The sequence below is a fragment of the Seriola dumerili genome, unplaced genomic scaffold (assembly GCF_002260705.1).
Source record: "Seriola dumerili isolate Sdu_G_001 unplaced genomic scaffold, Sdu_1.0 BDQW01000088.1, whole genome shotgun sequence".
Lineage (NCBI taxonomy): Eukaryota > Metazoa > Chordata > Actinopteri > Carangiformes > Carangidae > Seriola > Seriola dumerili.
Genome location: NW_019174343.1, coordinates 7,536,192 through 7,562,747, shown reverse-complemented (window position 1 = coordinate 7,562,747; position 26,556 = coordinate 7,536,192). Strand labels below are relative to the sequence as shown.

The following is a 26,556-nucleotide window of genomic DNA, read 5'->3' as shown; positions in this document are numbered from 1 at the left end:
AGACTACTGATGAGCTACTGGCTTCGTGCATTCAAACACTGCGGGCCACTGGCTCAGGCTTAGTGGGAAATGTGCTGCTTGACACCATAAAACAGAAAGCGGTGCTCCTCGTGACTGCCAACAGCTTCACGAGCTCTCCACACAGTGACAGGTGACAGGCGGACACGGAGAATTGCTGTCTACGTGTTTATTTTCCTTTTAAGTTACAGAGACACTCCTGCCAGACGATTACAGTTTTTAAAAGAAATGCTCGCTAGGAATCACAACGTCCGTGGTCTCAGGAAAAAGTGTCAGAGTGAGAGTTCTGGCCTTCCCTGCTATCTGCGGTGTAACCGGATCAGGGCAGAGCAGGAGGCTGAGCAGGAGGCTTGTTTGCCTCCAAACGAGCCAATGAGACCGGCTTTACATTAGACTGACAGCCCGACTCGGCGAGCCGCGAGACGCCATTCAGGTTTAACAACTGTGCTGCAGCCAATACGCATCAACGACCTACAGGAACGGAGGGAAACAACAAAATACGAATTTGTCTTCTTGTAGGTCAAGCCGTTACCTGCCACCAGCGGGGCACTGGAGTCTGTCGAAGGTAAAGTGGGAATAATAGCCACAACAATGGCTCTGTCACAGTGCCTCGAAGACTCACCTCTGAGATTGGGTCCAAAACAAACCGGGGCCGGAGACCTGGACCTGCAGGAGGTCTACAACGAGAGACACCGGTTGGCTCTGGAGGAGCTGCTGTCCGGAGGGCTCGACAACTTTCTGGACTTCCTCCGAAAAGAGAGGATCCCCAACTTTCTGTCTGACGATGAGATCCAGGGGATCAGGGGCACCGCCGTGCCCCCGCGGTGCGTGTCAGTTCACGGGGAGGACCAGGCGCTGGAGCAGTCGCTCAGCAGCTCCCTGGACTGCTCCTCCGTCACCTATTTCCCCGAGGTGTCGGACGTGGAGCCGCCGCTGCTGGAGATGGGCTGGCCCGCCTTCACCGCGGGGTCGTACCGGGGAGTCACACGGGCCGTGGCGCACTTCCAGCCCAGCTATGGGGAGTGCATCTACAGCTGCAAGGAGGCTGCCAGGCGTATGATTAAAAGTGCCAGAGAGGTATGCACGACGACAAGAAGTGTCTCATAATAATTATCTTTTACGATTCCTCATAAGCTGCCAACTGATCATATTTCCTTTAAAAAATTCTACACTGCAGGCACTGAAATCATGTTGTGTCAGTATTTTTTCTCAGCTTTATAATAATATAATAACTAGTTTTAGTTTAATTTTGTATTTTCTAACCCCCCATTATTTCACAGTGTAATAATCCTACAGTATTTTCCAGACCTAAAGGCTACAGTGATACAATGTGGATTTGTGTAGTTGTTGTTTAGAGATCCTACATCAGTACCTTTATTTTGGCTGTGTGTCAATTCAAATTGATATTTAATCAAAAAGGCCTCCCACCAAAAAAATAACTGTGACTTGAGTGTGTGTGTGTGTGTGTGTGTGTGTGTGTGTGTATAGTCTCATATAAAAAGATTTTTGAGGGAAAACTCAAGCTCTAAATCTTCTTTGAATCATCCTTAAAATACATGCCATAGTGTCCCCATGGAATTTCCTTGATCATCTGAATATTAGAAGTTCAGGTTTTTGGAATCTTGATTAGAGTGAAAGCAGTGACCAAAGGATAAAACAAAAAAACACCAAAAGAAAAACAGCATGAAAATTCATGGAGATGTTCCTGATGGGAGCTGTCAGTCCAGCCTCTGGTTTTGAAAAGAAACATTCCTGCATGAGGAGCGTGAAGGGAGTCTGCGGCTTCAGCAGCACCTCAGGCCTGTGTAGGGCCTGCGTACCAGATGTGCCTCGACTTGCTTTGCTTCCCTCCATGAAAGTTTGCATTCTCTCTTTCATTAGAGAGCTTTAAACTCTGGATTTCTTCTCTAGCTTACAGCTAAAAGATGGTGATATATACAACCAGTTTCTGGCTTTCAGCCAGTTGAAACCTTAGAAAAAATATTCTCATTCAGAGATCGTCTGTCCTTTTGTAATGTTAAACCGCCCACTGCACACAGTCTTTATTGTACACTGAAGCCACTGACTGTAACGGCACACCGTGTGTGTACACTGGTCGGCTCACAGAAACGGCCTGGTCCTGTATTTCTGTGAAATTGAACCCTGGTTTTACAGATTTTCCTAAAAATAAGCAGCCAGACGCTGCCATCCAAATAAGGTGGGGAACTCCTGACAAAGCTGCATGTGGATAACACCAGTTTGGAGCAATAAATCTGAGATATGTAAACATCCATGTCTAATCCTCCACACACAACCTTTACCACAACATCTGAAATTCCATTCCTCCTCGCGAAAAAGAGAAATCTCAGTGCAAAACAAAGCTCGGGAAACTGAAGGCAAGCCCTACAGCATGCCTACTTGTCTCCTGTATAAAAGTCATTTGTTTGCTGACCAAGCGTTACTGCCGATTGCCATGGTAACAGACCACAGTCAATAGAAAGCTCATCAGCACACACATTACAGGGAGTGTGTCTGACAGAGATTCGCAGCTCTGTTTGAATAAGGCCTTGCATTTGATAATAATGAAAACACAATCATGCGCTACATCTGGGAGAGCACGGCTGCAGCCCTAAAAGGAATTCTATTATATTACCTCTGTAATTTTCCACTGCAGGTGATTGCCATAGTCACAGACTCCCTGACAGACCTGGATATCTTTAAGGATCTTCAGGAGGCATGTTCCAGACGCAGAGTCCCTGTGTACATCCTGCTGGACCAATCATGCGCTCCCGCTTTTCTCAAGATGTGCAGAAATGTCAACGTTTGCCTGGATGACCTTCGGGTATGTGGTTGGTTCAGTAAAGCTGGGTGTGGCTCTGTGTGCACAACATGAAAGTGAGATGCCATCAAATTAAAATATGTCCTGAAGATTTGGTGTGACTGGGCGGATCCATGTTTACCTCTCACTCCTGCTCTTTCTTTTTTTTTTTTTTTTTTTTAAATCCTTACAGCAAATGAAAGTGCGAACCATAACCGGTACGACTTATTACATGAGATCCGGAGCGAGGATCACTGGGAGAGTTCATGAGAGATTTATGCTGATTGATGGAAACAGAGTAGCTACAGGTTCCTACAGGTAACAGCCTGCCAACCATTTCACCTAAAGTCAAGCAGCACACACTGTTCTTCAGCTGGCTATTATGTAGCATGGAAGTCCCAACTTTTCCAGACTGTAAAGTAGCACACTTTTCCTCCTAGTGTAACGGACAGTCAGTCATGCATGTTGTTAAATCCTATTCCTGTGCAGGTTCAACTGGACCGATGGCAAACTGAACAGCAGCAACCTCATCGAGCTTTCCGGCCAGATAACAGAGAAGTTTGACGAGGAGTTCCGCATCCTCTATGCCCAGTCTCTGCCTATAAACACTCGAGGACCTCCAAGTGTCCGAAACAGCGGCATCTATGAGCACCTCCTCATCAAACACTCAGTCACCTCCTCCCCTCACTTGGCCAGAGAGAGGTCTGTGGAGCCAGCATGTCTGACCAGCACGCCCAGCCGCAAGCGTGAACCTTCAGCTCCAGATCATTGTAAAAGCAGCCCAGTGTCTGACTCCTCCACCATAGGTGAGGACTGGGCGGAGCAGCAGCACATGCAGGAGGAGATCTTGGCTGGTAGCACGACTCAGCGTTTCCCTGCAGAGCAGCTGCCAGAGAAAGAACAAGTGACCCCCAGCACTGACTCCTGCCACGCCACCACTCAGACCGACAGCTCAGTGAGGGACAGTGACACCCAGACTGACCTGCAGCTCGCACAACACCCCAGCCTCATCACACAGACAGCCACAGGACCAAACCAGGCCACCTCTCCCTTCTTTACGTCGTCCAGGCAGATCTTGCCCACCCAGGCAGCTCCAGATGGCACCTTAAAGGACTGTTTCCACAAGCTGACCAAAGAACGCCAGCACCACTACTCCGCCATCCGCTCCAAGCTGGAACACATGGTGACCACCCTGTCCCAGAGGCGGGAGCTAGCAGACGTCACCAACATGACTCAGGGGCTTGGCGCTCACAGCGGGCAGAGGGCACACAGAGACAGGGAGCAGGACCCAAACCCCAGACTGCTTGTTGAAAGTGCGGGCATGGGCACATGGCCAAGAGCCAGATGTGTACACTAGTTTGTCTTTGGGGATTTCAGTGATGGAGGGTGGTGGGCAAAGAGCTGTTGAGAGCTTTCTAGTGGATCTTCTGTTTCAGATAAATGCTTTTGGCTTTTGCAGTAGAATTTTTTCTTTTCTCTTTCGGTCTTCTTTTCTGCAGTGCCCACTTCTGTCCTCTTCATGCTGGGCCCTGTCCATGTGGAAGCAAATTCTGGTGAAATGGTTATACCTGATTGTAATTGACACTAATGTCTTTCAAATAAGAATTCTGACCAAAGACATGGTTTAGTGCTGTGGAAGTTAAGACTGGATGATATCTGCTGTAGTATGAGTGAAAATGCACTGAAGTGCTGTTTTGCTTATTTAAATCACATTTGGCTGCTGTAACTGCATCTGATCATCATTCCAGAGAGCAACTGGCTCACACTGTGCCTTGCTAATAAATAAAGTAGTATTTTGCTAGATGAAGGCTTATTTTTTTGTCTGTTCTCACCCTCTCACTCCTAATTATGCACCCTTTGTGTTCCATTTTAGCCTGATTGTAGTTTAAACTGCAATCGAATCCTCCTGAGGAAGGTGTTCGAAAATATTTGTTCACAAGTTTCAGGATGCACAAGGAAGCAAACCACTCCAAAGTGACTTCACAAAGGGAATGAGCACCTGCGCTTCGTGCCTTTGTGCAATTAGTTTGGCATCCGTGAAACTGGCACCTCTGCCTATTATGTAGCCAATCACAGTCCCCGTTCAGGGGGAATTTGGTAGAAGAAAAGCTCTGTCACCGATTACAAGCATAGATCAGGATGAATGCTAAATGAACACTTCCTGATAGGAGGTTATAACTGCAGATTCCTTGCTGTTATATTATGTTTTATATTTATTTTCCACACAGATGCACTTTCAACAAGTTGTGGTTTAAAAGACAAGAACAGCTGTTATTTATGCAGCAGTCATATAGAGGATTGGCATTTGTGTGTACTATATACATTATATATTATGCACATATTAGCAACAATCTACTTTGAAGTTATTCCGAATCTCCACATAAAGTGAATCATGGACTTTAGATGGACACCATGTGCTGCTGGGCGTGGCACAAGCAGTGTTTCAGCCTTCATAACACGCTCAAGCACAAAGGTCCCACTGTGTATCAAAACAAGTCAATGTCTTGGCTCTAGTGAGGAGCGCGGTGAATTCCCTCGGTTATAAATGTATTACTCACTGAGCTTTACGTGACTAACGTTGAACTACACTGACAGGATGAGAGGTGTAAATATTCCATATCAAGATGTAGATAGCTTTATTGACAAAGGAAGGAGACCTTTTGGATGTGGTTTCAGAACATGATGGAAAACAGGAAACACGGTGATCAAATGATCGTACACATGAAGAGTCACATAATACTGCAGTTAACTAATAAGCTGAAGTAAATTATTAGCTCATGGTTAAGTTTATCAACTATGCAAAACATGAGATCCCGTTTTAAAACAGTCTACTATCTACCAAACAATTTATCAGACAAATAGTTAAACACAAGTAGAGACGCAGTGAATTTAACACAGAAAGGGGAAATGATTTGACAGTCGTGTTCATATATCAGTTTACTGTAGGTGAACTAATTGATGATGGAGCACTTCTTTGCATGAGAAACATAATACAGAATACAGAATAACAGTATTTTCACTTCTGACACTCAGTTACATTTAATATCACCGATATTTTGAAACATTTAACAAAGACTTATTGCTTCTGTATGTTTTATAATAGTACTTCTCAAAATCAATTCAGTGATCATTTCTGAGATGGTTTATTGGCAATTTATCACAGTGGTGGTAGTTAAGTGTAATTTTTGAGGTATTTGTATTATTATTATAGTATTTTCATGTTATATTAACATTACTAACCGACTAACTACATTTATTAGACATTTATAATTCCTAGTTACTGTACACAGTAAGATTTTATAAGCTGATCAGGGCTGCAACAAATGATTTTGCTCATTAATCTGCTGATTGTTTTCTTGATTAATAGATGAACTGTTTGGCCTATTAGACATCAGAGCATAAACAGCAGAGTACAACGAGTACTTTTACATTTGATATGTAAAGTACATTTAGGTGTGTTTGTGCTCCACCACTAATTTATCCATTGTTCCAATTAATGACCCGCAAAGATGGCTTACCCAGTATCAATCAATTAAATGATTGGTTAATTGCAGTTTCAGCCATATTGGTATTGTTTGGTATTGTATGTAAAAACTTAACTTTAGCTTAAGGCTTTTGTTTTACGGAGAAATGTACTAAAAGTTCAAAATAAAGCTTTATCATAATTGAATACAACAACGATTTATTTAAAAACATTATAATCATTCAGACATAACACAGCCTACACTTCAAACTATTATATGGCAGTGAGGGAAGAACAGTAGGCCCTCAGCGGCCCCTGCTGAGGTGTGTGCATCTCCTAGCAGGCAAACACATCAGCAGCCTCTGCATTCATTATGTAAAACCATGTAGCTGAAGGGAATTGATCTACAAGTAAATACAATGGTGGTAATATGTGAGAGAATGGTATGTGATTGTAATTGGCTGCTGCAAAGCACAAAGCACAATCATGGAAGCAGTGGGGGATCCACAACACAACAGTCTGCGCCTATTAGGCTCGGCTCACTGGTAAACAGAGAAGCTCACACATTCCACTTCACATGTGACAATTAAAAAACTGTCATTGACTTTTTAATTAATTTTTTTTTTTCCTTGAAAGAAACTGCCTGTTTTTACACATTTACTGGGATCCCACTTGTGATGAGCATCAGCTGTGACAGTAGCAGGACTCAGCCAGCAGAGAGAGCCCTGTCCTCAGCTAAAACATGCTCACTTGTTTCCCCTCGGCTTGTCCTGCTGTAGTCGCCTCACAGTGCTGGAACTCTGGAAATACCAAAGATTTATTTCTTTGACTGAAACAGTACCATTATCAGTCTTTTTCACCTCAAAGACTTTGCTGAATTTTCACAATTTAATCCAGATTTCAGATGCATGTGTTACAGATTAATTCTGGTGGCTGTCTCACACCATCTTTAACTGTATCATTTTCATTTTTGAGTGAAGGTGGACAAAGCGCCACTGTCTGATGTCCTCTTCAGGTCACATATGGTCCCCGGAGAATTGTGGCACAACCTCTCCTGCTGCATGCTGGGTACAATCATTGTGGATGTCAGCATGTCTGACAGAAGGTGTAACTTTATATCCCACCAAATATTATGTTGAAGCCTAATCCGGTTAGTCAGCACAATAATGCAAAATGCATAATGACAAATCACATCCATCGAGATGTAAAACAACTTTTGAACTGCAGCTGTGTAGAACCAGGGACAACAACAGTGATGTTTTGTTTTAGAGGGTTTTAGTACATGCTGGATGCCAAAGGGATGTAAATGTGAATTTTCATTATGTGTTTATTTTTTTGGGATGTTTTGTAATTTTTAGAGCGCGAAAAAATGTAGATTTGAAGGTCAGGGTGTGTGTAATATGATGGCAGTATTTTACACTAACAGCCCACTCCCACCGTCCCACAGGACAGAATAGATCAGGATGACGCCGACACACAGTGCTTGTCATACAACTGATTATCGGATTTATATCCATCACTGTGTACATTTATGTTGGCTCCCTCGGTGCCTGGGTGTGAATGCACAGACAGGGCTTCCAACTGTAGCGTGATTTGTTACGTTCGTATTTGTTACGACATTTTATCATCATATTAAGTGAATGAACAATCAGAGCAGCTGAATTTGTGTCAAATGTTCAGATTTTGGCTGCAGCTTTCTGGAAGTAAAAAACATCAGGTTTGGCTTCTGACACTGACTGACAGAGTGGAATGGCTCTCCTGATGCTGAGCATAAACCTTTTAATTACTGCAAACATGGTTGATGAGTTTGAAGCTTGATTACTTGGCCTTCATTAGTCAGATTGTGAGCTATAGTGACTCCCAGAGGTGCAATTTGGCACCTCTAAACACTGCCAGCCTCCGTGTTTAGCAATTACATTTACCCTACAGTACACCCAAACAGGTGTGTGCGCCCAAATACACACACGCTCATGTATGTGCACCCACACTTTTAATTATCAGTCCGAACAAGCAGGACTGGGTGCAGGAATTTCAGTGTGTTCTTTAATTTAGAGAAAGAACCTGACTTAAAGAAAACACTGATAAAATGTGCTTAGTGTGCTGAGTCCTACTTTGTTGAACTGTGCCTGTCATAATGATTTCGTGTTTGCTGTGCCATCTTGGCCTTGTTTTCCATCAGGGCGGCCGGTGGTTGTCACTACACTGAGGAGGGAGCGTTCTGCCTCAGGCCACGACACACTGATAATGAATGTTCAGCTCATTGGAAAATAAAGTGTGTCTGAATTATGCGGTCAGGATCTGGCCGTTGTTTGGGTGTGTGAGTCAGACACAGTGACATGCACGGACGTTCAGTTTGCACAACAGTCAGTCACTTCCTGCACTGTAATGCTGATGCCAGGCCGCAGTCAGGCTAATGCAGGTGGAAGGTATTGTTGATAGGCTCTTTGTGCTAAACTGCATGTTGAGCTTTAAAAACACGCTGTCCGGCAGCAGCCTTGCTGCTATTTTTAGACGGGTACAGCTGCTCCTTAGCACCAAGCCTTAAACCAGCCATTCACCAGAGATTTATGGCACCAGCCCACGAGAAACAGCTGTAGTGTCTTGCCACTTGCTTGTGGTAGGAGTGCAAGCTGAGGTCTATCAAGAATTATATTTATTTTATTTGCTGTGATGCCGATTCACAACAGCTGACACCAGTATTAAATGTAATTATCAGTGAGTGGGATGCCTCGCATTGTCGGGTGTTTAAACCACAAGTCTGGAGCGTCCGGTGCTGCAGCGATGAGTCAGACCCCGGTCACGATGCCACCTGAGTCCAACATAAGTTCAACACTTGTGGCAACACCATGTGTCCCAGCACGTCAGCTCAGCATACTGTTTTAAAGCCGAAAAATAACACTAGAGTTTGTTTATCAGCGGAAAATGCTTCCTAGCCCGGCGTTTGCTCATATGTCCCCAGTGAGGACAGACGATAGAGAAGATTCCTGGGACTTTGTGTTTTGTACAAAAAACACAAGATGTGATCTTTTTGTTCATGTTCTGCCCTGCTGCATTCACAGTCCAGTTCAGCACAGCCTCAGTCTGACCGGGTCTGTCACATGATTACAGTCGTGTAAATTGGCAGGAAACTGCTGTGGAGCTACAGCCGGCAGAGAAATTGTCCTGGTGGAGGCTGCCGTTACGAGGCAGAGTGTGTCTGTGTGTTTTGGGGGAGGGCACTAAATATGCAGCTCCTCCAGCCACACTGTAGCAGCTAAGCTTAAGTTTAACTTATCACTGTCAGTTTGTTGTCTGCATTATTCAAAAGGACACCTTATCAGCTGGAGCAACTCGTATTAGCCTCCTCCACTGTGTGCTCCACACAATGATGTTCTACGCTGTTCCACATTAACTCTGGTGTCTATTTCAGCAGCTCTCTATCCATTTATTGATGCATGTCTTCCATTGATCCCAGCATTGATTTGCCATGCAATCCATTATCCATCTGTCTGTTTCAGCGGGCTTTTAAATGATCCATCAGATTGAGCTATTAAGGGGAGTAGTGGTGAAGTCCAAAGGTTGGTGATACATTCAGGGAGAGAGGGATGCTCTCTTTGTGTGTGTGTATGTGTGTGTGTGTGTGTGTGTGTGTGTGTGTGTGTGTGTGTGTGTGTGTGTGTGTGTGAGTGTGTGTGTGTTTGGGGGTTGGGCGCAGGGAGTGTTATGAAATTTAAACAATTGCAGTAGTGAGTGTGGATCTCATAAACAACTAACTAATTACAGAGTAATATCATCTACATTTGGGGTGACACCCAAAATATGTGGGTCAAGGTATCAAATGTCAACACTTCTTATTATTATCAATAATAATAAAAATAATAATAATAATAATAATAACAATTTGAATTGAATGCTCTTATTTCTATGATTCTATTATTGTGTTCTGTATACTTACAGAAATATAATAAACAGATGATCAGAAAATCTCTTAACAACTAAACTACAGCATCAAATATCTGCTAATCTTGTTTTCTTATTCTTTGATCATATTGTTCCTAATTTAAATTATATTTCTGATCATTTTAGACTTTTTTTTTTTTGCTGAAGTTAATGTTGACCGAAGACAACACTAGCTAACTCTGACTCCTTTTGTCAAATAAAAAGGTGTTCTTAAAAAAAACATGTTTTTCTCAAAGTAAGGTATTGAGAAAAGCATGGCATGGAGTATTGGAGTTGGTACCAATACTCAGGAACTGTATCACAGGGTTCCCGCAGGCTCTTTAAAGTATTTCAAAGCACTGAATTTAGCATTTTCAAGATAAAGCTTTAAAAGTAATGAATTTCATTTTCTTGTCCTTTTGTAGGATAAAATAAATACCATAACATCATAGATAATGGTCAGATGTTAAATGTTTTGTGTGTGTGTGTAATCCTATGGTTGTGGCTGTGTTCGAGGGAGAGAATATGTTAACTCTACCTCATTAGTATTTAAAAGTTTGCAATGTAAGTCGTTCTACTCACGGTAGCTTTGTATTTCTGTTTCCTCTGACAGTCGTGGGATATTTGAAAATAGTGGAAAAGGGACTTACGCCAACTCTCTGAGCAGCGATGATTTGGACCACCACTCAATATCACGAAATAAGCGCGGAGAGTGCGGACCTGCGCCAAGGCCAGTGTCAAACAACATATACCAGACTTCAGAGAAAAAAAATTCAAACTCATATTAAATGATCAAGTTCAGTTCAAATCGGTTCAAGACATTTACGTAATCCTGCTGACAAATGAACAGACAGGGTTGGTGGAGGTAACTGAGCGCAGTGACTTAGCTACAGCTAAACTAAGCTAATCATCTCCTGGCTCTGTTTTCATACTTATCAGACAGAGAGGAGACTGGTATCAATCTTCTGATCTTACTCTCGGCAAGGAAATTGTTGAACTATTCCTTCAATTTGAATGGTCGTCTGTGGTTTGAAAAATTTCAACAGGCCTGAAGCTCATGAAAACCTTTCAGAATTCGATTGGGTAAACTTAAAAATGCTTGGTCATCAAGCTAAAAAACAGGTTGTGTTCCGTCTGACATTTTGGAGGCTTTCACCTGACAACAGCAATATTTAAGAAAAACACATCCTTCACGCCGCACTCTTCGTTAAAGTTCTGGAAATGTATTTTACAGTGACTTTTTTCTGTTTTTTACACAGAGAAATGTATGCTCGGATTTTTTGATGTTTCATGCTTTTTTGAATTATGGTGAGGGCTTTTCAGGGTAACACTTTAATCTTCCTGTAAGAACACACTTTGAGGAAACAAAGAAAATGCCACCAGCCAAACATAGATGTGGGGCGCTAAGACGGGAGGGGCCTCAGATTGAGATGCAAGATGGATTCATATATATTCATGAATTCAGTCAGAAAAGTCAAACGGAAGCAGTATGATAATCTTGCAGTAATTGCATTTTTCCCTCCAACTGTTTTTGGCAGAGCTGAGAGCCACATCCTGAGACATGCGACGGGGAACGCAGTGGCGAGGAGTGTCACAGCAGCGAACAGTAGATACACTCTGACCCTGTACCTAAGGCCAGGCAATCCACAGCGAGGTCAAGTGGTGGTTATGCCAAATCAATTGGATTCATGTGTAATGGGATGGCTATCATTAGTCCTTGGATGGTCAATTATATGTTTAATTAAGCAAGACAGACGTCAGATAATTGAACTATTGACTGGCCTCTCTGAGTCACATTTGTCTTGTGATTCAGGGAGGGCACAGCTGAAGTCATATCAGATTTGTTTGGAGGCATGAGATCCTGATGAGAGTGGATATAAACTCCACTCCTCTTATTTACTTGACAGATTCATTTGATGTCCTGACCTCTGACTGAAGAACTTTTTTGTTTCATTTTCTGACTGTGCACTCTTTTCTATTCCCAGCCTCAGGAAACTCCAGTATACGCCTACAAAAAAAAAAAAAAAAAAAAAAAAGGAACAACCAAAGGACCATATTTCAAACCATCAAGCTGTTTTCATACATGTCAGTCCGCTGGATACATGTCAGCAGCCGTCTGAAAAGTGCTGACACCGCTGCCCTCCTGTCCGGCAGCCCCGCTCCCTCTGTGTGAACTTGGATTTAGCTCAAGGGTATAGCCACCCTGCTAATGTGATGTAGCTCCAAGAAGGAAACAAATTGGCCTGACATCTCATACACTGCCTTGTCTTGATTGTGTGATGGCTTCTACTGCTAATGTGTTACGATGGGTAGACCTGCGCGGGGAGGGAGATGGGCGTGTGTGTTTTGTGTGTGTGTGTGTGCGCGCGTGAGAGAGAAAGAGAGAAAGACAGAGCGAGAGAGAGAGGGAGAGGGAGGATGGGGGAAGGGCCTCAGTCTGCAAGATCAGCACAAGTGGAATTGCATTGATTCAGTTAACTGCAGAGTTGGAGCGTGATGTGGAATTCTGTTTATCAAGGGTGGAGTTTACACGATAGGCTCCATTTTGATCTTATTTTCTACATCGTATTCATAATCAGTCCCTGCTCCTTCTCTTTCAGCAATAAACTATTACATCAGACTTAGATCTATTTTAGCTCCACCTGGAGTTACATATTATTCTCAATATAAAATGAGCAGACGTGTTCCTTACTAATTTAGTGTCTTGAATTAAACAGAGCCCTAATATATTTCCCAGTGTTATCAAATTGAAAACACAACAAGAAAAGCTTGCGGCCGCTTAGAAGCGATGATGGCAGACACACACTGTAAACATCATCTTAATCTGTATTAATCTACGAGATCAGATGCAAACCACTGACATCATGTTCTGTAAATCACCAGGAAATGTGCCGCACACTACAAGTAAATACCGACTCGTGTTTTATATTCACACTGAAGCCGTGGGCCCAGAAACAACATCTGTTGAATCTGTAATAGGCTGTTTCCTATAAATGAAAATCTGCAGACAATAGATGTGTTGTATTAATTATATGAGAAGTACAATATTGTAGAAAAAATACTTTTGTTCCTTTATGATGAATCTGTGTGACATCAGATCTCATTGGCTTATTTTCTAAAAAAGGAAACAAAAAACATGACTGGTGTTTTATGTGTTTAAAAGCCTTCTGTCTGTGTGTTATGCATTCAGATACTGTAAATTAATGAGGCTCTCGCTTAAACATACGATTAAAATGGGCATGTTGCAGATGTATATTTTCCTTTCTCTTTTCCCTCTCTGCCCCTCTCTTTCCTCTCCTCATTTCTCCATCTAGCAGTGGGGAATTTGTCTCTAAGGGTTTATCATGACTGCCTCATATTTCCCCCCCTAGTTTGTCATTTTGCTGATCCAGACGCTTTTTCATATTTCTGTATTCTTATCATCCACTGGCAGTAAGATGATCCATTTCACTTATTTCTTAGAAGTGTGACTGTAGCCTAAGTCAATATCTACAGAATGAGTTCAGCAAAAGGAGGGCTTGCTGAGGAGGGGCAGCTAGTTAGCGGCAATGGTGGTGGTGGTGGCGCAGGACACTTTTTTTTTTTTTTTTTTTTTTATCCAGAGTCAGCAAGGGTAAAATGTCAAGCATTTCTTAGGGAAGCAGCTCCATAGGATTCCATTCGAAGCTTTAATCTTAATTGAGAGCATCGCACATTGATATTCCATAGGCCTCTTTGCCCTTCGCCTCTCAGCTACTTTCATTTAGAGGACAGCCGTACTGCACTAGAGCATGGGGATTGCTTTGTCAGACAGCCAAGAGGCCAAAGGCAAGGTCAACCTCTCTTTGTAACGGTGGCTCACTGTGGAGTGAAGGCATCACCTCTTTGATGCTCTCGGTGCTTTTGTGAAACATTTTCAAGTCTTCTTAAAGCAAAACTGAATGAAATGTTTTACATTCTGACCTTATACTGGCACGAAATATAGTGGAGGACTCAATATTTTAACTTATTTTTTATTTAAGGAGTAAGGTTACAATAGTTTCCTGACTTGTGGATCCAAACAAGTCACTTCTTTCCTCCCACAGCTCAAGGCCAAACAGAATGATGATTTAATGCAGAGTGAGATATTTGCATATTTAGCAGTCAGCTAGAGTTCACCGTAGCAGTCAAAGAGATGATTTAATTAAGCTTTAGATTATCTGAAATAATCGCTTGACTCTAAATATGGCCTCTTCATGGAGGAAAAGCTCTGTACCTCGTCCGTGCTGGAAAGCTCCCAATTTAATGTTGCGTGGCTCGCGGTTGGTGCAGCAGCATCCTCTAATCCTCAAACAAAGGGGAAGGACTAACTGGCCAGGCAGATGCAGTGATAAGGCCCATGTCATCAAGTAAGGTGAGGAGAGGAGGAAGGTGTGGGACGGCAACGCTCTCGCCACTCCTGTGGGAAGACTCGTCATGCCACCTTTCCAGAGGTGATGAAAACAGATGGAAATAAAGACTCACCGCACACACACACACACACACACACACACACACACACACACACACACACACACACACACACACACACACACACAGAAACTGGAAACTGTTTACAGCTGAGTGCACAGCCCCTATCTGTGGGACTGAGGACCGAGCTCGCCTCCATTTCTCATGGTCCTGCCTCAGCCCGCTGCTGACACAGATATACTGTAAAGAGATAGCAGCACAGATAGGTATGCATGTGCATGTCAAAGTAGCCTGAGGGGTGAGTCTCTCTGAAAACACACAGACTGAAGGGATAACATACAACCCATCTGCCACACTTTCTCCATTAATCTCAAACTTTTATGTGACACTTAAAACTGACTGAGGAAGCTCAAGATAACAAGCATAAGTCTTTGCAGCAAACACACAAGTGTTTCTTCTGCTGATGAAACACTGAATCAGGATTAAAGGATTAGCCCTTCAAAGATTTGTTTTACCAGGACATACTATGAATAACAGGTTCCAATGGAGGAGCTGCAGCTTCTGACAGATTTATCAGGTGATCAGGGTTTGATAAAGCTTTAGAGAAGCTGCTCCTATTTCAAAGTCTTCTCCTCTGCTTCTGTGGGAAAGCCCAAAGCTCCTGCTTTCCACCCCTTCTACCAATCAACCACAGCAGCCTTCACCAAACACCTCGGCTGCCAACAACGAATTGACAACAAAGCAACTGAACTTCTCAGCTGGACATCGGGAAAGAATCTTTAAAGAAAGGGTTCACTTTTTCACACGGATCAATAAAATCTATTCTAACCAGGCAATGATACTTTACTCTTGCCAATAATACGTAACCTACTTTGTAACTTATCAGGAGACATGAGAACATTGTCCAAGCTTATTTTCTTTCTTTCTTTTTAACATTTAATCGCTCCTTTGACACTGGCCTTCATTCCAAGAATTGTTTGCTAGTTCAGCAAAGGATTACACAACAAGGGTCTTAAAATAATCACTGTCATTAAGTCATATTGATGCTGGCAATCTTATTTTAGGGCAACTTAACAAAAAGAGCAGTTTCAGTATTTTGTGTGGAAACAGAATGTGCAGGATCCACACATGAGTCAAGGCTGTTCCTCTCCTTCGAGATTTAAAAATAGCCCCACTCACCATTACTGCTGTCACTCACAGACTTATAGTGACCTTTTGACCTCGCCTGTACAAAGGAGATTTGAAGCTGACATACTCACTGCAAATGTTTTTCACCAGTGCAGCCAAACAGAGACACATTTTAGGGCTGTTTTTTTTCCGCGCTTTGATACTATCAGTCTGATAGTTTCACTCATTTGTCTGATTTTGTCTGAGGTTTCATCTATGCTCCAGAAGACAGTGTAAACGTGGGAGGCTGGCAGATGGGAGGTTCCCATAACAAGTGGACAGTTGAACGTTTCTCAACACCTGATGTGCAGGCTAAGGTCAGAGTTTGATGGGTTACTAGTCAGAGACCACCAACGTGTGTTGTTGGACAGCTTGGAGATGTTAGTGCTGCAGGCCACAGCTTGGCCACGTGTGGGCGGTGTGCTCCTTTACACATTTCACTTTCCCTTCCCTGTCACTGGACTGCTGCTGTATCTCAACAACTGTAAAATGAATCGCTGTGAAATTTTTATACTGATAATGATGGTGCCGTGAGGATGAGTCCCATGACTTGTGACAAATGATGACAAGTGCCATCATCAGGCCAGCACTTTCACTTATCCAGTCAAATGTCTCAACATCTATCCAAGGGAATGGCACAGAATTTGGTACAGAAATTCATGGTCCCCAGACAATGTACTGTAAGGATTTTGGTGTTCCCCTTACTTCTGCTCTAGCACCTCCATCAGGTTGAATTTGATGTTTTGAATGAAATGTCTCAACATCTGTTGGATGGATTTCTATTCAAATTTGGTTCAGGTATTCATGTACTCCTCAGGATGAACCCTAAAAACTTCGGTGAGCCCCTGACTTTTTGGGTCAAAATTTAAGTTTGTCCGATAATTTGGTTTTTTACCAAACACATGCAAAACTAGTGACATTCTCCAAAGTCTAAGTTGTACTCTGCAGTTGGTTGCTTAGTTGCAGAAAATACTACGAACGAGGAACATCAATGGCAGTTTTAGCGTTATGAAATGCAGAGTTAAACTGCGCAACAGTTGCTAGCAAAGACAACAGGTCAGCAACACTTAATTCATTATCCATGTTGCATTCAACACTGGTAGTTGAGGCAAAAGGAAAAGGATCACGTGATAGAGGTGTGATGAATGAGGGAAGGATACGTTGTGACTGATAAGACAATCAGGGAGCGAATGTGGGTGTCTGTATCATCGTTTCCAAAAGTCTCTGTTTCTGCTCGTCCAGACTAAAACGCGATCCCGGAGTTTTCAAACTACAATGGGACCAGCAGCGTTTCCAAAAGTCTCAATCTTAAAGGCTCAAAAACACCACACTAGTATATGCGACAGGCATAAACATAGCAAAAGTGATTCTTTATACTACCTGTCCAGTACCAAAGAGGCAGCAGCTATCTGGTGAACATAGTGAAGCATTTAGCTGCTAAAAAGTAACATATTTTCCCCTGGAGTTGGGGGAGACCAAAACCAGAGGTAAAAGGAGTGTGAATGTTTGACATCCATTTGGAGATCCATTCACTTTCCTTGATGAAAAGACTGATACTATTCTCATGTCTGTATGCTACATATGAAGCTTCCTTGAGTCTTGTGGTCACTGTGAGGTTGCCAAGCAACTAGCGGAGACTATAGGAAGTCAGTGCTCATATAACGGCAGATAACCCCACCCTATTAAAAAAAGATATAGATAAGCCAACCAGCTGCTTCCCAAAAGATCGAATTAGTCCTTTAAAAGGTGATAAAATATATGTACTGTGTTTACAGTTTTGTTTCTGCTGTCCCCACATGTCCAAAAATTTGTTAATATAGGATTGAAATCACAAATTTGTCTAAGAACAATATCTGTTAGTACCCATGAGATTTCTATTTCTGTTTGCAATGAAGTCTCAAGAAGCAGATTTATGTGACTGCGGGTAGTTTGAAACGATGTTTGTCTTACAAGCAAACTGTATCCTAAATTCAGTGGGAACTCTTATCGCACCCTCAGTAAACTTTGCTGTTTTCTTGTAACCTTTCATTTTATTTTTTTGAGAAGTTAGGGTTTCTTTTTTTCTGCTGTTAAATCCCAGAACAAAGTACTTCCTGTATCTTGACCGCAAAAGGAGCAAACAAGTACATGGGTTCACTGTAGTATAAAGACTTGTATCCCCTTAAATAGATCCCTATAAGCTCTGTGCTGGCCAATGACAAGCTTCTCTCCCTGACAGTCCGACCACAGCGCACAGTTGGTTGTTCCTCAGTTGTTTTAGTGGAAGCTTAACATCGAGCATGATGACAAAGATGGCCAGAGAATCAAAGAATGGGCGTGTGAACACTGTTCTGCCAAATCCTCCATCTGTGCAGAGGGCAGAGTTGGTTACAGCTGTGCTAAAATCATGACTTTAAGTTTAGCGCAGTGCTTGTGAGAAACATGAAGGAAGAGTTATGACATAAGGGAGATGTTAACATGACACATTAGTGGCAGAGTGACACACCCAATTCCAAAGAGGCCTGTTAGACTTCACTAGAACGTATGACTGCTGCCACCATGTTCTCTTGTCAGTGACACCAACAGAAACTTATGAAGTAAGGTGTTGAATGGTACTTCTGTTTCGATTTCAAAACTTATATTCAAAACTTCCCTAATTAGGTCCTGCATTTCTAGGGCCACAGTTAATTTAAATTTACAGTAAAACATTATCCCAAAAACCTGAAGTGATCTCTTACACACACACACACACACACACACACACACACACACACATACACACACACACACACACACACACACACACACACAACATACAAAATCACTCAGATTTAAAACCACTAAAAAACATGTTGTCCTCTCTTTCATTTTCTAACTGCAGCCAGAACAGTTTATTTTCTCATCTGCAGCACTCTTCCCAAAAACCAGAGTCCCACCATGACTTTTCCCGGATGCGAGTATGTTATATACCAGAGACACAATATGGTCCCCGCGGGCTGGACCTGCTTTCCAGGTTGTGTTAAACCCGTCAGGGTGTACATGCTGTTGTCTGAGCAGGAGCTGACCCTTAATCAGCAAAGCTTTGCCAACAGCAACTAAGAGCCACAATTATCTGCCCTATAGATAGGTGGGTTGTATACTGGGGTCCAGGGGCTGTTGAAAGGGAAGAGGGTAGGGTGGGGGGTGGTGGGGTGGGGGGCTGAGTTAACCTCTGTGTCTCGTGTTTCTACTGTGCACTAATGGATGCCTGTCATCATTATGGACAGAAACAGGAGGGCGCCTGCCAGCTGCATGACCCCCATAAAACAGGACAGGAAATCCTAGCAGGGAATGAAAGGGAAAGAGATCTCTTCTCTTCTCTTCTCTTCTCTTCTCTTCTCGTCTCTTCTCTTTCTCTGTCTCTTCTCTTCTCTTCTCGTCTCTTTCTTTGTCTTCTCTTTTCTTCTCTTATAATCCTCCCATCACTCTTTGGCATGTTATTTATGCTGTAAATCTGCAGTATCCTTTGTTGGAAATAAAGTCAAGGTGTTGAGTGTTTGGTGACTGAAATGTCTGTGTCTAAATGATTAGTCACTTTCACATCAGCTGAACAGTTCATTTACCTTGCTGTATGTGGCAGTAATACCCCTCTACTTTTCACCTTAAGCTGTTTTATGTTTCTGTCATACTGGGACCAACCTGTATAATTATTACATACAGTGGTTCACCCTTTGCTCTGTAACCAAAGTCCAGGGTCTGCAATGTAACAGGACTTTGTCACACTTGTCTCAGTGGTGTCCACTGAAACGTGACAAGCACTTTATCAGAGTCCCATCCTATCAGATCCCCAGGAGTTCATGCACAAACACGCTGAACACAACGTCCCCAGGAAGCCAGATTCCTTATTGCAGCCAATAAGATAGCAGGACAAGCTTTATTGTGGTTCTAAGGCTACACATTAATCCACTCTGTTGGATCCTGCAGAGACAATCATGTGATAACTTGAGTCATTACCAGTAGTACAATCATAATTACCATGGAATCTTTCAGAGTGTGGCAACATGGAAAGAAATATCTTCATAGGAGGTGATCAAGAAAGGTGATCAGAGAAGAGAAAGATACATTGATCACAAAAAAGTTAGTTGTCACAATCACATGGTTTTATGAAAAATATGCGGCAGAGAACTAGAAAGTGCACATACGCATGAATGTATTTGCATAAGCATGTCTGCGAGTGTGTATGTATGCCATGTCCATGGAGACGTCTGTGTGCGTGTGTGATCACTGCATGATTCACAGTGTCACAACTGCACGCAGAAAGGACTGGACATCCTGAGCGGAAACCACAGCCATCGAAGCTGTGCTTTCCTGCGACATACAACCAAACACTCTCACAAAGAGTCACTTGACTGGACCCTCATATAGGAAGTGAAAGAGGAAGCCCGTCGTCCATCCTGCCGTCCATCCCAATCTCTGCTCTGCGCTTCACGTGAAGCCACTCTTACAGACTATCACACAGTATGAGACACTTAACTGTTGCAAAACAACAGTGAAAGAACTGGCTGGGGCTGGAAAAGGCTTGTTATTGGGGGTCAAATGTCTGGTCAGTTGACATTTAGCCACAGAAGATTAGTGACAATCATTAATTTGAATGAAAAATTCACTGATTGATCAAAAGGGGTTTGTCTGAAACAAAAGAATATTTACTCAGCTGATCAACTGATTCTTATTTGGCAGGCCTGTTTGTAGCTAATCTCTAACAGTCAGTCAGGAACTCTTCAACAAGATACTCAGTGTTTAGACAGCCGAGCCGGACCAAACCAATGCAGTCCAGGGGAGATGGGTATGATATCACAGATGGAAGTGGTGAGCGATGTTTGACTGTGGCCCGGCCTTCCCTCATGGCTCGAGGCCTCTGGCTGTGTTCATTGGTGTCAGTGTACGTAGCCTGGCAGCCTGCATTCCTCTGCCTCTCCCCACACAATGGTGAGTGTCTGCAGCATTCCTCTGTCTGTGTCCGCTGTCTGAGACGCAGCCAGGCCTTGGCAAAGCCCACGACTCGGCCAAGAGGTTGGCACCATGTTCCACTGATTTGTTTGAGTGTTTTCACTGAACGACCACTCATTCATAAGTGTTATTCATTGTGTAAAAGTGTGTTATAGATACATTTACCGAGTACATTTTGTCTTATTAGTCACTGTGAAAGAAAAAAGCATCTGCAAAGGAGATTTTAAAATAATTTAGTGGATGATACTTTCTTTTTAACCTGCTTCATCATCTCCTTCTGACTTTTTTTTTGCAGTCGTTCCCTCTCTCCATCTGTTAAAAAACGCAAGCAAGTCTTTTCTGAACCATTTTCACAGCTCTTTATCCTTCTCCAGCTATTTTGCTTTCTCTCTTGTTCTGATGCTACAGCCGTGCAGACACCTTTCCCTCCTGCTGACTCAGTAGCCAGCCTCAGGCGTTGTGGGCTTGGGGTGTTGGTGGCGGGGAGGAGGAGGAGGAGAAGTGAGGGGGGGAGGGGGGCTGTGAGGCTCCCACATCAGGCCCAGCAGCCTATCACATGCAAGGGAAAAGAGCTGGCTAATCGTTTCTACAATGGCACCCTGCACACTGTCACACAGTACCACAAACCACTCTCCTCGCCAACACTTCCACTGTATTATTCCGCCGTTGCTTAGAAATCCACATATGATGTATTCAAGTGCGCAAACATATGACACCAAACAAAGAAATGCACTGTTTGAAAAACCGCACAACTAAAGCACATCAGTATATACAATGCAAATACATACAAGTGTACATATACATGCATACCTTTTCTCTAGTATAGTATCTGCAAATATACACTTAGACTTAAGGTAGTTCAGTGTAAAATATTATTTAATTCTGGACATTTTTTGGTGATGTTAAGCATGCAGTTTTTTTTAATAATGTTTCAACTGATTATGTCATTTACAAATGACATCATGACATGTAAAATGATACTGATTTGTGACAAAAAGTTAATGAAGAAATAATGTAACTAAACTAATTTAAAACATATTTTTGTTTTCAATAAAAATTGTGTGAATTTTACCTTTTGGACAGCTGTAATCTGAGTAGGTTTACTGTTAAAGAATATATATTTATATATGTATAAATGAGAACACTTTTAAAATAGAGGAAACCTCATTTCAAAATTAAACCTGCCTGTAAATATAGTCTTATGCCATATATAAGAGGAACTTATTAATGATACCTTCCCATTAACATTAAAATATGGAAGAGAATTAGTCTTTGCCATAACCATCTGGTTATTTTCTGCTACAGAAACGCAGTCATCTACGTCACACACTCCCAGTGTAGCCGGCCGACCTTCAGGGATTAGTCCTGTTTTGAGAAGGAAAGTGCTTTTGCACCTGTGGTGTGATTTTAGAGCTGCTTTTCCTCAACAGAGGGTGAGGTCAAAACTGTCAGGGGTCACACTTGAAAAGAGAACCTGGTTTCCAGGCTAAAGGGTGGTGCCATTAACCGCGCCACCTGCCAAGCTGAACTCTCGCAAAGGGGGAACAGTGAGAAAGTCTCTCCTGACAGTGGAGAACTCACTGAGACGTTCTGCGCACAGGCCATCACGGAGGTTATAAACTCAATGTACAATGTGACCACTTATCACACATTATCACAGTGGCCTTGGAACTATTACAGTCATCAAAATATTATTGTAGTCCTGAACTGAGAATGATCTGTGTTGAGGAAATTTGCTTGAGGATTTAAAAAAAAAAAAAAAAAAAAAAAACACACACAAAAAACCCCAAAAAAAACATATCAAGTGAAAATATTCCTGTGCAGGCGGCCAGAGGAGCGGCGAGCAGTGTGCCATGGTTGTTGTTTCTCTCTTCCTCTGTTAATGAATGCAGAGGTGATCTGTTTGTCTGAGGAAGAGAGCAGAGGGGAAGCCTGATTTCCACTCCATTTTATCTGCGCCCCACAGCCCCTGCCAGTCAGCCCCCTGTGCTTTCACATGCCGGGGTCCCACAGGAAGCAGCACTCCATGAAGGGCAAAGGTCAGAGAAGGAGAGAAAGCCTTGCGTCCTTTGATTCAACTAAAAAATACACTGTGATTGTTACTGTTCTTGTTCTTTTGGCTGTCCAGTGACATACTTCATAATGACGAGATGTTACTTCTTGAAACTAACACTGTGACTGCTGTGACTCTTTTCACATTTTACAGTGTCGTAATATAATTTTAGAATTGAGATTTATAGTGGTTTATGATTGTAGTCTTGTAGTCTGCAAATGTATTTCCTCATTTATGTATTATATGTACCAACTGACATACTTCAATAACCTAATTTATGTAGTGTGCTCAAACATTATGTTTTATGTATCTGATTAAATGGATTCAGCAGTTTTTTTTTTAATTGTGTGAAACTGGTTATAAAAAATGTTGGAATAGGTCTGAGATGTATAACAAATCTACACTGCCATGATGGAAACTGCAAAGAAAATTGTGCATGCGAGGCAAAAATGACCGTTTTTTTTTTTTTAAGGGATAGTGATTTGTCAGCAGATGAGACACAATTTTAAAAAGTCACAATAGTTTTATTGATCCATAGTGAATGAAAAACATAGTAGATGAAAAACAATTTGTATAATTGTATATTATATTTAAAAGAAAAGCAAATAAGGAACACATCTGTCCAGCAGAATCAGTTTCATAAAAATATGAACGTCATTTGTAGCATCAATCTTTTCAGTAGGTTTTCTATTTTAAGGAAGCTGAACATAAAATATAATTTGAGCTACAAAAACTAAGCAAAGCAAAATCATCAAAATAAAAATTGAGCAGTAACTGATGCAGAAGGATTGTGTAGCCTATTAATAAAAGGGAATATTCTCTGATTTCAAGTATAATGCCTGTATAAAATAAAAACATCTCATACATGTCCTGCATGCATGCTTCATAGTAATTTTCCATTCATAACTTGTTGCCTTGTTGAATCTATTACAATTGTTTCAGCCATATCCTCATGTCCAACATTAATTAAAACTTGATGAATCCACGGGATTGTTTGTTAAGGAGCAAGGCGAGCTGTCAATATAAATGGCTCTCTATGGAGAAGAATCAGTTCTGCAGGAATTTAACAAACTCACATTAAATACTCGGGTGAGGAAGGGTTGTCACTAGTAGACCCAGTTTCGTGATAGCAGTTAGCACCGGACAGTTTCTCACATTTAAGTTTGTATGCATCCCTCTCCCGGATCAGTCTGTTGAGTTCATGTTTGAGCTGCTCCACTTGTGACACCAGGCTCGTCTTTTCGTGCTCCAAAATGTGTTTTTGCTGGACGCGCTTGTAGCGGCAGGACTGAGCGTAACCTCTGTTTTTCAGGGTCCGGCGCTTCTGCTTCAGACGCATCACCTCGTCCTTGCTGAGGCCTCTGAGAAGCCGGTTGAGCTCTCTGACGGACATGGACACCAGCTGGTCGTCTGAGAAGTGCATGTCGGCGTTGGATCGCCTGTCGTGGCGGCTGTGCTGCTGCTGGAGATGATGGTGCGCACCGAGAACCTGCTGGGCCTCCGGCGACTCGGGGGACTCACTCCCCATGTCATCTTTGAGATAGGGGTCTTGGCAGTGACTGCTGGGTATGCCTTGCATGTCGGGGTGACCCGGCAGTCCCGGGTAATGCTGGACAGGCTCGTTCAGGTGGCCGTACCCTTCGTATTCAGCTTGGAAAGGTGGCGGATGGTGGCCGTGGGGCGCAGATGGGTGTCCCTGCTGCGCCGTGGCGCTGATGAGGGCCTCAACTGCGTCCTCGGGTGTCAGGCCAAACGCTTGAGGGTACATTTGCTGAGGGTAACCCCCGTTGTTGGGTATCCAGAACTGGTCTCCTCCGGGGTTATTTCTCTGCTCATTTGGATTGAGGTTTGGTGATGAGGGTACCGAGTTGCAAGGTGTGCTGCCAGGGGTGGAAGAGACCGAGTCTGGTCTCTGGAGCTGGCTGCACGGCCCGATGAAGGAGCGGTCTATTCCCTGCATCGCCTCCTTCTTGACACCGAACTTCATTAAGTCAAAGTCGCTGACGAAATCCATTGGGGTTTTCTGCAGTCCCAAATGTGAATGCGCCTCGGCGGTCATAGCCTATTAAATGGCAAAATAGTCTCTTCAAATAGCTCCAGATGTCCACCGCTATTTCATGCAGCCAGTGAAAGCGCACTCACTTTCAAAAAGAGAGTATTTCCAAACTTTGATTTCAGCTCAGGAGGAAAAACACTGCGTGCGTAAAAGGCTTCCAGCCTGTCAAACTCTGCACCGAGTGGGGATTCTGCACCGCGCAGCCTGTTTGCTCTCTGAAGCCACAAACTAAAAGTCCACTGACTGTGTGCCAGAGGACTGGACGCACCTCTGTCTGTTCAGGAGAAGCGCACTTTCTTCATAAAGCTGCATTGGCATGATGTCACGCCTTCCAGACTACACCTCCACGCTCCTCTCCAATGAAAACACGCTGAGGAGGACAATTTGCATAAAAGCTGCTACGAGTTTGTCCCACGAGCTGTTCGTGAGGATCATCTGACCAAAACCTATAAATGCACAGCGGCATATATTCTCTTCTGTAATATATTTTTTTCTTATCTGACTTGTTTTCCATTTTCCATTGTAGCCTATTCAGCGTGCAGTGATTTTTCAGTTTCGCACAGTGCAGATAAGGTCCAGTAGATACTTACATACCCACACTTATCGAGGCAGTAGGCTACTTCGATTGTCATTTTTAGGCAGATTCAATAAACGTACGGTATTACTTTAGTCTACAAACCTATAGCAATACAACTTAACTACAATTTGAATTATTCTTTCTATCTGAATTTGGTTTATTTATTTCGTGTTGACTGATATGTTGCCACGACTGCATGATTTCATGTAAACAACAGAGAGGAGGCTGCAAGACAATTCATTTGCCACTATCATGGTTGTGTGTGTTCCTCAGTTAGTTCACAGCTAAATACTGACATCTTGTGGCCAATACTCTACACTACCGGAGCCTTAATATCTTGTATCCAAAAGTATCTCTGAACCCTGAACCATCTCAGGCCAGCGTGAGCACAAGAGGGAGAAATTGTATTTCTGTAGTCAGTGAACTGAGGCTCATATTTCATATCTAAACTAACAAATTGAGTGTTCACTATAAGTCGTACCATCATATCACAGGACCTTCAAGCTCCTTCCATGTTCTGAAAATGTATTGCTGTTGCAGATACAACTCTATGAATATTAGTTGAACTGTGCACAGACTGTGTGGAACATGTGCACAAAGGGCTCAAACATCTGAGGAGAGCTTTTAGACACCCGCTGATTTCACAGAAGACCCAACAGCCAGAGAAGTGGCTGAAGGTTTTATCAAAGAAGCTCAGCAACACCTCTGACACAACTGCACAGGATATCAAAGGGTTAACCAATGTTCCTGCCCTGAGGTTGCCCTCTCAGGCAGTGCTTACTCCAAAGATAGTGACAGCTTCACTGACAAGACTGAGGACTCGAGCCAAAACCAATAGAAATTGCTGCCCGAGAACGACAGGGAACTGTTTTGGGCAGTTTTTGCTGCTGGGAAGAGCGGAAAAGAGGAGACAGTGTGACTGAGCGAGGATGGCTCAGGGACACATGTTAGGATTTATGACAGCAAGGCAATGCCACAGTATGTGGTATAACTTACATGTATGCTAATGATAGGATGCTAACAGTCTGAGTGCACATCACCAGCCGACTGTCAGATCATATTCTTTCACAACACGCATGTGCATACAGTCACACCTCCTAAACAAAAATTATTC

At 42.8% G+C, this 26,556-nt stretch overlaps 2 protein-coding genes across 2 annotated transcripts; one reads left to right on the top strand and one right to left on the bottom strand.

The window, feature by feature from the left end:
• Positions 1-490: 490 nt before the first annotated feature.
• On the top strand, positions 491-4,616 carry fam83d (family with sequence similarity 83 member D). Its single transcript, XM_022745415.1, has 4 exons — positions 491-1,095; positions 2,672-2,839; positions 3,009-3,133; positions 3,305-4,616. Exons 1-4 carry the CDS (start codon positions 610-612, stop codon positions 4,170-4,172), a joined length of 1,647 nt encoding a protein of 548 aa, XP_022601136.1. The 5' UTR covers positions 491-609; the 3' UTR covers positions 4,173-4,616.
• Positions 4,617-23,665: 19,049 nt separating this feature from the next.
• LOC111221704 (transcription factor MafB-like) lies at positions 23,666-25,123 on the bottom strand. Its single transcript, XM_022745215.1, has one exon. It carries the CDS (start codon positions 24,866-24,868, stop codon positions 23,882-23,884), a length of 987 nt encoding a protein of 328 aa, XP_022600936.1. The 5' UTR covers positions 24,869-25,123; the 3' UTR covers positions 23,666-23,881.
• Between the last annotated feature and the right edge of the window lie 1,433 nt (positions 25,124-26,556).